At 38.7% G+C, this 12893-nt stretch overlaps 1 protein-coding gene across 3 annotated transcripts in view; it reads right to left on the bottom strand.

Annotated features, from left to right (window-relative positions):
- Positions 1-3440: 3440 nt before the first annotated feature.
- DEPTOR (DEP domain containing MTOR interacting protein) overlaps positions 3441-12893 on the bottom strand; it is a 72233-nt gene continuing 62780 nt past the window's right edge. For all 3 annotated transcript variants that reach the window (XM_071738279.1, XM_071738280.1, XM_071738278.1), the window contains one exon: positions 3441-4782. In XM_071738279.1, the coding sequence (XP_071594380.1) occupies positions 4654-4782 (129 nt within the window). In that variant the 3' untranslated portion in view covers positions 3441-4653. The remainder of the gene's footprint in view (positions 4783-12893) is intronic.

Here is a 12893-nt window from a genome sequence, read left to right as displayed (position 1 = left end):
GTCTCCATAGGAGATGTGGTCCAGCCCACTCATCATGTTCATGGATGGGAAAGCTATGCATGAATGGCAGTATTTTTGTGTAAGAGGCAATGCAATGATTTGTGCAACCTCGCATTCAGTGCCTTCTTCAAACGTGCTCTTGAAGCCAAAGGTTTCATTTGATGTGTGTACTTATGCAGCTTGAGTTTCAGCAGTTCTGGAAACTCACACATCCAGACAGACAAATTGAGCATGGATACCTAACTGCAAAACAACAGCCATTTTTCCAGAGGACATTCAGTTTGACTGTTATAGCTGTTCCCTTCTGAGCATTTTAAAATTTTACTGACAAATTAAAATATAGAGTTAAAGTGCTATATTACAGCATAAATCCATTGTATCATTGAGTTGTGTGACATTCTTTGGCATTCTATTGCATCAATGGCTTGGTTTAAAAATGAATGTGTAAATATTTATGTAAAAGTTTTTAGAGGAATAATATGGCTTAAGATCACTTAGTTTCTCTAGAACACAAATGATATTTTTATCTGCACTGTGTGTATTCAAAAGGAAATATTAAATCAACAGTTACTATTCAAGTTTTCCAAGTTACACTTTTAAGTGAAAAATATAAGCCCTATCACTCACTAGATAAAGACAGACAAATTTGAAATGTGTAATTTATGAAAACCTTTAATGGTTGTTTATTTACAAAAGGTAAGAAGCTCATTTTTCTTGGAGAGTGGTGTGGTCTAGCTTTACTTACATGTGACATACATATGCTTTTTCATTTACACAAATGGTCTAGTTCTAACTATACACTGGGAAGAAAATTCTCATAATTGCAACAGTTGATTTCTCCGTCTTGCATTAGGCAAACATTTTTAAAAGATATTGTCTCAGTTTTTCATATCTCTAAAATTATATTAATTCTTATCTAGCAAATTAATATTAAAACCATTTTATTTAATTCCTGGTGTTATTTGAAATTATTAGAGCATTAGCCATTGATCTGATCTTTCTGTCTCCATCCAGAGAGGGGAAAGGAAACCTCCGTGCGTCAGAGCTGTCAGTTCAGATGAAGAAAGAAGTCAGTCACTTGTTTTTCTGTTCCTAATCCTCAGACTCCTCTCTTTGGCTGTGTCTGTGTTAGTACATCAAATCAGTGCAGGGACTGTTCCCTGGCCCTGAGGCCAACTGGCACAACACAGCAGGCACCCGTATGTCCAAATTCTGATCTCATGTTATTCTCTGAACTATACTCAGGCAATTTTCTCTGAGTTCTAGACCATGCTTAGGGGACACACTTACCATTAAACCAGTAATTGTGGGACAGAGTTTGACACATCCCTAGCACTTTATAGTTATTTGTGAGAACTGGAAAAGGAAGAAAATATCAATACAGACATTTCTCTATGAAATGACTTTTTCCTCCCAAATGTCTTCCTCAAGGTAATTTCATAGAACATCATAGGACAAAAGACCCACCAGCATTTCAGGTGCTGCTCTGACACCACAATGTCTCTTCAGTGCTGACAATTTTATTTTCAGCTTCCATGGAGACCTAAAATGCAGACAGTCAAACTCTGATATAGCTGGTTTGTTGCATTATTTCATGAGTGAAATGCTCTCCATGGGACTATCAGTAGGTGCAGTGGATCTTGATAAAGGTAATCAAAATTACGCATCATGTAGAAAATATGAGATTAGAAAAATAGTAGAAATATGGTACTGAATTAATGCTTCAATTAGCTTAACAGCCACATGTATATAATTATTACATTTCTTGAAGATGTTCCTCGAGTGAATTGCAAACGTACTAGTGCAGAGGAGTAGCACTAATCTGCCACTAAGGCATGGAGATTTACTGCAAGATCTCACAAGATCTTTAGCAACCAAAAATTCAATAACATAAGAGAGAAGTTTTACAAAAATGCCTGTCTTTTTAATGAAGTTATTACTGCTGATGCTAGGTGCTGTCTTTTTCCTTTCTGGTTTCTTGTTTCAGTCCACACTGTGATGATATATGTGCATCTCTTGAAATGCCTCACTTCTGTGAATAATCTTACATTTCCCCTGGTACTTTGCAGGCAGCAAGGTGCTCTATTACATTAAAAAAATTCAGCATCCTCTGAAGTGCACGAGAGTTTTACAGTGACTCCTGTGGGATGTCTTGGAGGTTAGGTATCACTATGTGCAGACAAACTGCAATTTAATTGTAAATTACATGTTTCATAGCTTGATTGTAAGCTTTGCATCCTTTTTTCCAAAATACAAAATTTCACTGCAGCCATAACTTGAATCCCTTTGTCAGACTGAAGTGGGAAAGAATTAATTAAATGCCGGATTGCCAATCAAGTTGAGAACACTATATGGAAATCCCCATTAAACAGCAGGCAAGTAATGGTGCTCAAATTGTGTTAGAGACTAATGTATCTTGCAAATGAAAATGCCATCTTCAATCTGTAACATAATGATATGCACAGATTCCTCCCTGCCCCCATCCCCACTTGTTTTGCTCAAGTCAAAAGTGCACTCTCTAATGCATTATTAAGCTAAATTCTGACCCAGTTTCTTAATTATCTGTAAGCTACAGGAAACTTGTAGCAGAATATTAACTAAGGCAAGAGATGTAAGACAGAAGAATCCATGATGGCATTAGAGAGAATCATTAGCATTTTGCTAAGGAAATCCTTTACATTTTAATATTTAACTGAGCATAACATGCAGAGTTTATATTTTAAAGTGGTATGAAATATGTACCAACCAAGACACCAAAACAACCCAGGCAAAAAAAACTCTGAAGGATGTGACAAAGTATTCCAGGATTCATGAGATAAAAAATCTGTAGCCTACAGATACTTTTCTGGGGCAACAGGATTTTTTCCAACTGTTCCCAGAGAATGCCATTGGCAATTGTTACAATCTCACATAACATTATGTGCTTATCTATTTATTTTAGATTACTGTAGAATTCACTCTGCTATGGGATACATATGTGTATATGTAAACCAAAATTTTACAGGGTGCAATAGGGATAGAAAACTGAACGACAGTTTAAAACCCCCCTCCAAACACTTTTATGCCTGTTTAGTGTTAAATAAGTGACTGCAGTTTTTTAACTCTCTGTACTGCTGTGAGAAGTTTTCTCAGTGAAAAATCAATGACAATTACACTATATCAAAAAAAAAGAACACATGGACTTCCACTTACAAAGCTGCAGTCATGTATGGTTTGGAAGAATTGCTGTCACTCTGATGTAAAAGTGTTTGAGTGGAAAAGCATACTGCAAGGGCAATGTATTTAGTGAGAATAGATTTTAATATAAAGCATATTTCAAAACTATTTGAGGAAAAAAAATACTTTCCCCACCCTACAGCTGAAGGATTTGTGGTATTCTCATATAAAAAGGCAAGCTTTAGTTGTACAATTTCAACAGCAAAGAAAGTCTACAACGTATATTTATAATTTTGTGGACAAAGATGTATTTATTACCATTGAGATGAGGAGTCACCTAACAACAGAATATGGAATTTGTATATAAATCTTTTTTAATTGTTTGTTTCATGAATTTGTCAAGGAAGAAATTCTACTGTTTGAAAAAGAGTAAGCGTCAGTTAAATACATTTTTTAATTAGTAATAATGTCAAATGAAATTTATGTGGCAAGTCTGTAGTTTGCAAAACATATGATGACTTGAAAGTGCCAACAAGTTTAATGAACATTCAAGTATATCATTGCTTCAATTTGAAGGTTACTCGCTCTACTGGAGCATCTGGATGTATCATTGCCAATGCTAACACAGTGAATTTCCCAGTTCAACCCACCAAATATTCTTCTTTCAGGAGAAGCTGTTCAGAGTTTCTCCAAAGTGACAAGCAACAAGACTGAGACACCTTTTCTTTACAGATAAGGAAAAAAAAAAAAAAAAAAAAATCAACATTTTATGCTTGAGCACCCAAACCAGTGCATAGGCATCTAAACAAAGGGCCTGCTTTTTCATGGTCAGATTTTTGAAAAGTACCACATGCTTTTCCATTCTGCATGGTCTTGTACTTTTCTTTCTAGAGTAATCTGTATATTCTGCCAGGCCCAAACATTCATGCCAGAGTATCTCCTACAGAGAATAAACATTTTTTTTTCATTCATTTGCAGTTCCTTTGTGTTGACCGCAACCAAGCCAGCATTTAGTCAACTCTCCCTCAGCCCAAGGAGGGAGCAACTGGGGCAGAACGTGCTCCTGGGACAAGGATGGGCACCAGGAGGATGTTTACCAACATAAGTATGTCATGCAGACTGTCTGTGACATCTTAAACACACAGTGTTTGGTTCTTTCATCTCCTGAAGGGCTTTGATCCAGTAGTGGACTGTGAGGAAGTCTGCATGGCCTCTTAGGGAAACCATTCTGACCAGTGCAGACCTGGCTGGGCAGCCAACCTAAAGGCCTTGTCTCTGTCAGGCAAAGAAAAGTCCTTAGTGAAAACATGCTGGTATCTATTGTTTTTAACATAATCACCAGTACTATTATTGTTAAATGAAAGAGACACCCTCCCCACCCCCAAAAGAAAAATCATCTATTTAGACACAGCAATATTTTGCCTCCTTGTGTCATTCTGCTCCACAGTCATCACTATTTTTCTGACAAAAATGTCCAATAAGAGGGTTTTTTTCTTCTCAGGACTCTACTTCTTCCATAACTTCCATCACAATCGTTCGAGGGCCGGTGAGAATGAGGTTGCTCACTGTCCTGTAATCCACATGGAGAACATTGAGGCCATTGACAGACACAACAAATTGGCAAACCTGAGGAGAAAGCAGAGAAGAAAAAAAAAATTATCTACTAGGCTGGTTTTTTTGTAAGGTCATTTACACAGACACACTATGAACATACAAAAAACTCCAGAGCTCTTCATACCACCTCATTCAGCAGCATTTTTTAGAATTAATCTAGAAAATTAATACATAATTTCTTTTTGAAATGTCACTAGAGCTTTCATGATTGGGGAATTTTGGAGTCCTAGATCAATATTTTTTTTTATAACAATGATATTATTCTTATAATACTGATATTTTCTGGCATCAGTGGTGCTTTGCAAACAATATGAGGCAAGACAGCTCTGGCCATTGCAAAGAGTCTCTTTTCCTTCATCTGTCTCAAAAATTTTCATAGAAACCAATTTATACAGCTCTTGATAGTCATGGTAAAAATATGCATCATTTTTCCTGGTTCAGGGCATGGTCGAGATGATGACTTCACTAAATTCAGTGCCAGAATCTTCACCGGAACAACATGAACCCAAAGGATCCAAATTCTGGGAAATAATATAATTGAAGATTTAGTCAGTACTTAATTTGATTAAAATGCCACTGTCATTTTCATAGGTATTCCTATGCAGATTTAGTTATTTTTATGTGAACAGTTTGGGGTTTTTTTCTTCAGCAAGTATGACTCATTAATTAATTTCAAATATGCTCATATTTTGTTTTTAAAAGCCATAAGAAATTCAAATGTTGAAAGTCTTCTAACATCAAAGGCCATTTTCTGTCCAAAAAGGTCTTGATAGAAATATTGTGACTAAGTACACAGTGTATTTTAAAAGAATTAGGAAAAATCAGATAAAAAGTTCCATTAACAAGAACTGACAAGGAAACAAAAGATAACAATACCAATTCCTCAAAAACTTTATGCTTTCTCTTAATCTAATCATAATATTACAGTACGTGATAAAAAGGCCAAAAATGTGTAGTATCTTCATCTGTGTTTTTAATGACAAAAATATGGACCTTAAAGCAAAGATAATATAATCCTGATGTTTCAATGAAAACAATACATTCATCAGAAGGTTACTCGTAAGTGATCTTGAGTCTGTATGAAAGAAACAAGTATCACTCAACATTTTCATGCTTTATATTATATTTTTAATTTTTTCTTATTTTGGCAGGAGCACAACACAAAGTGTATGCAGGAGAGGTGGGAAGCAGCTCTGCTGTCTGCTGTTAGCTCTAGAACAGATTTCCTCACAAGAAAAGTCATTTAACTTTCATTTAACTTTTGTGCCTCTTGAGTAAAGCGTGAGGTGAAACTCAATTCGTATCTGTGCAAAATGTTCCATTGAAGGAAAATTATAGAGGAAGCAAAGCCAATCCAAAACTAGGACTTTTCATCAAAAATGCCATTGATGATTTTAATCTCTGCTCCTTAGAGCCTCTGCACTGGAGGAGTGGCAGGAGCAGCCCCTGTAGGGAGGGGAGGCCTCTCCCTTGCACCCTCCCCTTCAAACTCAGAACTCATCTGCAGAGCTGAAGATCCTGGAACTTATTAATAGCCTAAACAATCATCCAAGCATGGCAGTCAGCAACTTCCACAGCAGTATGGGGATGTATCTGTTCAATACATTCTATGGTGCATTTTAGTTGCAAGCAGCACTGGGAAAGCAATTCAGTCTCTGCATGAAGACCCCTGAATTTTTTAAGGATTTTGATTGGAAAGGCAAACCATCATCCTCTGCAGTGTGCCTCAATTTGTATTTAAGAAGCATGCCTATTTAGTATAAAATGCAGATTTTTGCAGTATCTATGGGTATCTCAACTCCCAGAGGTATTTCCGAATGCTTTCTATAAATTTCCAAGATTGTATCAAGTTTTAGTTATAGCTCTGGCTCCAGAATAATATTTGGGTTGATTTAAAACAGACCTGCAGAAATAACATTGTCTCTTCTGGCTTAATGCAGTTTTTAAAAGTTGAACAGCTGACATTTCTTTTACTGCTGCATATTCTCAGACTTCTCAAGTTACTGGAATCCCAATGCATGGGATTTGTGTTTGGCCAGGGACAGTCATGCAAACGTGTGATGGTTAAATCTGCACGCTGGATCATGTCAGGGGTATTCAGGGGCCTCCAGGGAATATCCGTGGCAGAAGAAAAGACTTTCCAGACCAACCAGCCACTAGTACCAGAGCTGCAACCACATAAATGTGGACAGCACAGGCACTGCAGTAGTGAACAGCAATCTGGATGCCAGAGTGAATTTCTTACGCAAAAGGCAAGAGCTGACACGTCTGCATTCTCAGTGTGTCTGTTCTGATATGTGCCCTTGGCAGTACTATTAATCAGCAACACGTATGGGCTGACAACAGTCCCCTTTGTGCCATCCTTTGCACTGGGTCCAAATGGCTTACTAATTTCACCATTTCAAGTGGGTAAGATCAGATGCAAAAAATTCCAGCCAAGCCAAGAAAGAAGGAAAATGTAGAGAGGAGGACAGGGCACAGAGAGAGCACTTCTGTCTTGAAATTATATGAAAAGACCTGTGGCAAACAGGAGACAATTATGAGCTGGTGACCATGGGGGTAGAAAGCCCTGTTCATTAAGATGTCTTGGCCACTGCCCCCAAAGGCTGGGTCTCTGCAAATTCCAGATCTTGCCTCCTCAGGGATAAAGAGATGTGGAGACATTTGCAGCATCCTCCAGTCCTGATGAGGGGAGAGGTTTGCACAGTCCTGATCCTTTTGGTACGCTGAGTGCCCTCAACTCACTCAGCTTTCTTCTCCTCACCTTGTTTTTCCATCTAGCACTGCATCCACAAGGGGAAATGAAGAACTGTGCTATTTTGTGAAATTTTGCCATCATCAATACTGCCCCAAGAAAGCCCACATTGTGCACTGTTCTCTTGGTGGAGTTACAAAACAAGTGAGAGCAAACGAGTACCCACAAACCATCCCTGACTGAGACAATCAACCCCCATATTATTATCTCAGGAATTTTCTGAAGGAGACTGGTTTACAAAATCATGATGATTTAACCTTGCATTTATAAAAACACATTTCAAAAAGCTTTAAGTGCTCAACTCGTAGCTACAGATGTTAAGAGCTTTGTAACTATAAACATGTAAAAATTTCTCTGCTGGTTTCCACACATGGGTAACTATAATAGATAATAAACTAAAGTTAAAAGAGCCTCAAAGAGCCTTTTATTGCTCACTTCCTCATAGCTCTCCAAGGAGCCTGACAGGAGATAAGCATCCATTTTTAGACTTCAAGAAATGGCAAAGCCCAGAATGAATTCCAACCATTTTGTTGGTCAGTATATGGTGATCTAAAAACCACAGACACGATAACAGTGAAATAAAGGAACAACAAAGGGTAAAGGCTCCCTTAATTAAATTAAAATATTTGAATGTTACAGTAATAAACATTTATTGTTAAGTAGTTTGATTTCCCACCCTGGCATACAGCAGCTCACTGAAGCAGGGACAGCAGAAAAGGTACCTCTATCTTTCAGTGGGTACTGGCATGTACAGAAGGCTTAGACAAATCCAGGTCTTTACAGAAAAAAGAAAACTTCAACTTTGGACTTAAATTTGAACAGAAAGGCTCTGGGAACCCATCACTTTAAGCATCTTACAAAGATTAGTCCTGCCATTTAGCTCGGTCGGACTTGATGAAGTGGTTGGACTCATTGACCTTAAAGGTCTTTTTCAGCCAAAAGGTTTCTATTTTTCTAAAAATGATTATTAAACTGTAAATGGTGAGACAGGGATTTATAATTTGTTACTGTAACATTTAATGGCCAAAACCAGGGTTGTGCTGTACTTGGAGCTGTTCAACCCTTCCTCCCCCTCACTGGTTATTGCTCTTCCTTCCACAGCAAGCTTTGGCTCCCGGCCTGCCTTGATCTTTGCCAAGCTGCCCTGGAGATGTACATCCACACCCCCTGATTTTCCTGCTGGGAGAGCTGCCTGCTGGCCAAAGCAAAGCCCCACTCCCTCCTGGGGGGCTGCCTGCCCCGGGGAGGGGTGGCTGAGCCAGCACTGCTCAGGAGCTGTGCTGAGGATGACTGTGGGATGCTCCCCAGGGATGTCAGGGAGAGGCTGCAGGTATGGGTGCAGAACTGAACAAGTACCCTCAAGGCAATTATTGAATAAAAACATCGCATACCTGTCAATAATTCTGACTTAGTGTTCTGCCTCAGGATGACCTTAAGATTTATGAAGGCTGTAGGAATATCTTTTGACAATAGGCAGTTAGCCTAGATCCTCAGATATTCAGATGCTGTTTGTGCTTTAGGCTTTAGTCACCTGCCCTTGTGAACCCAGGCCTTGATTACTGGACATTTTTCAACTTAATATTAAAAAAAAAAAACCCTGAAAAAAACTTCCTTTCTTATTCTAGGTACACTTCTTTAAAAAGGTGCTGTGAAAGATCATGAGGAGCTTCAAATTCCCACTATGGAATTTGGTTTAAGTGACAACTGCACAATCCCTTGGGACAGCCCTAACAAAACCATTCAATTTTGGAGATGCAGTGACATCAGCAATTCATCACTGACCACAAAGCAAGCAACAGGCACACAGAATCAACAGATGATATGTTTCAAACTGTAGGATAAGAGCATGATCATACAGTCACTTTAATTTGACATGAATTTTAAAAAACCTTTGAGATGAAGAGGAACACGAATGCCTGCACCAGCACAGGGGGAGGGAGTAGTTGGGGGTGGCTGGGACTGCCCTTCTCCACAGGAGAGCAACTGCATCCAGTGGGTTAAGGCTCAATTTTTCAATGAATTTATCATTTCCATTTTGCTGTCTGGATCAGTGGTTGGAGTCCGCTCTGTTTGTTTTTTTACTGACCTTTCTTCAAGAAAGGGAGGATAAATACTGTTACAAATAATGATCTAATAGATACCAAAGAAAACCAGGTTACAAAGTAAAACATAGGTTTGAAATTCTTGAATACAAAGCTACGTTATGCAACAACACAATAAAGATAGTGGCAAAAATACTGTTTTTCAGCAGGACTTTTCCTTCACCCAGTTATCTGGGTAGTGATGGGGCCTTTCAGAGTCTAAGAGTGCAATGCACAAAGTTGATCCCAGTATACTTGAGTTTTCTCCTCCACCACCGAGGGCACCGATGACAAGATCCCCACAGGCTGTTTGACACTGATAGCTGCTCTGGCATCAGGTGCTAACAGAGTACTAATTCATTTCCATTGAAGGTGCAAATGTGACTGTGCATGTGTCAAGTACATGAAGGAAAATCTTACAAAACACTGGAGAGAGAAAGTGAAACCCAGCCCTTCAGTAATCTTTTGCTTCGGAGCAGCCTTTAGTTTCATCTCTGGATCCTGCACAGCTCTAAATCAGATTTCTAGCAGCTGGCAGCTCAAACCAGGGCCACCTCCTGCTACAAAGCAGATCCCTTTGAAACCAAGTTACTTCCAAAGTTATTAGCACATTGCACAGAAACATGGAGTTGCTGGGAAAGCTGTGCGTGAATCAAGGCTGGCTCAGGCACCCACCATGAAATAGAATGGATTTAACTCTTTCTTTGTAATTTGTATGCACACCAGTTTACATATGGTTATAGGACAGTTTAGGACCCTCTCCCTTGGCCATCATTTCTTGTTGTTGTCTGATGTGGCACTGAAGTCATACAGACAAGATATTCTAAAAATACAGGGAAAAATGTACCGGTTTCTTTTTGGTCTTTTTAAAAAATTGTTATATTATTTAAGAACCTTATTAGCATGAAATAGAAATTATTAATTCAGGCAAATGTAGGAGTTATTTTCAACCCTTCTTCAGCAATTTTCCTAAGAGCTAAAAAAGATCTTCTAAGTATAACTTCTTTCATATCTTTCTAAAGAAAAGTGTATTTTGACAATTTTACAAAATAAAATTCATACCAGAATTGACAACATAGCTACTTTAAAAAGAATAGTCCAATGTTAACGTTTTTGCTTTTTTTCTAATGAAAGTTAAAATAAAATCCATTACAGAAACAGCCTTCTTACATTTCTGTTAAAGTGATAGTCCCAATAACTGCTTAAAAATGCTCTTTTTCATGTCCTAGTAATCCTGCAGGGACAAGGATCAGCTGGCCAGTTTGAGTGGCTCAAGCTTATAATTGTTTCAGTATGCTACTCTGAAATTCACTGTGACCTTCCAGGGGAAAGGTTCTTCATGTGTGGTTAGCAAAAGCACTGATTTTCTATATGTAACCTGCATGAAAGACCAGCAATAACCTCATTCCTAGTAAATGTCAGGCCATGCTAACAAATAGCCCTTCCTTACAGGCACCCATGGAAACTGGGGCTGAAGAATTAACATTTTTAAATTGTCAGTGACCTGGAGATTTCTTAAGCAGATAAGATACCCATGAACTTAAGCTGTTCACTCTTTATAGATACTTTTTAAAACTCTGGCCCAGTTCTAAGACAGAAAGCTTTCTGGTTGATTCCTTTGGTATGGCCGCAGTGAATTGCTGAGATTGAGAAGGAAAAAGCAAAGCAAAAAAAAAAGAAACTATATTATTTCCATTTGCTTGTTTAAAAAGGTGATATATCTGCATTGGCTTGTCCTGACAGATTTCAGCAAAATTTGAAGAAGGCTTTCCAGCCTTCAGTAAAGAGGAAGGGGAAGAGTTATGCTTCCAGTGTGATTCCCCCTCCCTTGCATTCCTCTTGCTCCTCTGGGGGTGCTGGGAACCACTGCTCCCATCCCACCTCCCAGGCACCACTGAGCTCCCAAGAAAACAGAGGGAAACCAAAGCATCATTTTAAAAATCTAATTTAAATGTGAAATATGAAGGAGTTGTGAAATGAGTGAAAGTAAACACTCCCATCTAAGACCATTATTTTGTCACGGAGAAACAAAAACTGTCAGTTTCTAATTTCTATTGCAGTTATTTTTAAAGAAGCTTTTCACAAGCAAGTGACCTCACAGATTTGCCTTGCTGGTGGTCACATCTCTTGAATAAATTGCCCAAGCTAATTACCACATCATCACCTTCTACCTCACACTTGATGCCAGAAGTTTGTACACAAAACACTGACAGCACCAGAGACTGAGGTTTCCATCTCCTTAGGGATTAAAGAACTAATCTTATTTTTAAAAGAAACGTGGAGGGGGGGCAAGCTGGAGCAATAACCTGATATAGGATTTCTGCTGGCAGAAAGGGACACCCTTGGCCTGAACTGCTAAGGACTCTGTGGGTCCTGATCTCAAACCTCTTCGTAGCAGGACTTGGTGCCTGCTCTCCTAAGAGGTGACTCTGACCCTTTGTGTGGCTCCAGGGAGCAAAGTGCCAAAGCCAGGCACCGCTCCCTTTTAATCTTGTGCCAGCAAAAATAAATAAATGAAAGGATTTGTCTCCAGGAAAAATAAGCTCCCTCATGTGCCTGGCATGGTTGGAGGAAGGAGGCGATAGATATGTATCTGGTTGGAGGCAAAAGGAAAGAGGGAGATGAAAAGGAGGTGAAGATAGGATCAACCTTTCTGGCAGCAGCTCACACTTAGATCAGTAAAGTGCAGCTTGAGTTCTCAGATAACATAAAGTCTCAGTGAAATCAATGGCAAGATGGGTGTTACAGTAGAAGAAACAAGTGCAGAATAATTTGAGGCAGAACAACAGTGGAAGAGAGAGGGCACAGGGCTCAACTTCTTTTCCACCCTTACACAGAGCCTGCATTTATGAGAACCCCTGGTATAGAAGAACAGAGGTTCTTCTGTTTTAATAAGTAACCCATAGCTGTAAAGCAGAGGAATCCCCATGCTCAGCAAAAGAGCTCAGGCCACAAAGATTCTGAATGTGCTGCCCCAGAAGAGACTAAAACACAAGACAAACCTTCTAAATAAAAGCAAACACAGGTAGCACTGAGATATTTTTTCCCACTCTGCTAAGCTTTGCTGAAATGAGGAAAAGAGATTAATATCAGATGTCCTAAAAGTTATGTTTCCAGTTAGATCTTTTTTTTTTTTGTCTCTTTTTTCCTTTTTTTTTTTCTTTCTTTTTTTTTTTAAGAATTCATGCAGTCTTGCTAGGATTAGTAAATCAAAGCTGGAACCTAACAATTTGAAACCTACTGCATGTCACAGAAAGGTTAAAAAATCATGCAACGTCCTTTTCTAC

This window comes from Heliangelus exortis, chromosome 2 (genome assembly GCF_036169615.1).
Source record: "Heliangelus exortis chromosome 2, bHelExo1.hap1, whole genome shotgun sequence".
NCBI classification, from domain to species: Eukaryota; Metazoa; Chordata; class Aves; order Apodiformes; family Trochilidae; genus Heliangelus; species Heliangelus exortis.
This window is presented reverse-complemented; position numbering and strand designations above follow the sequence as displayed.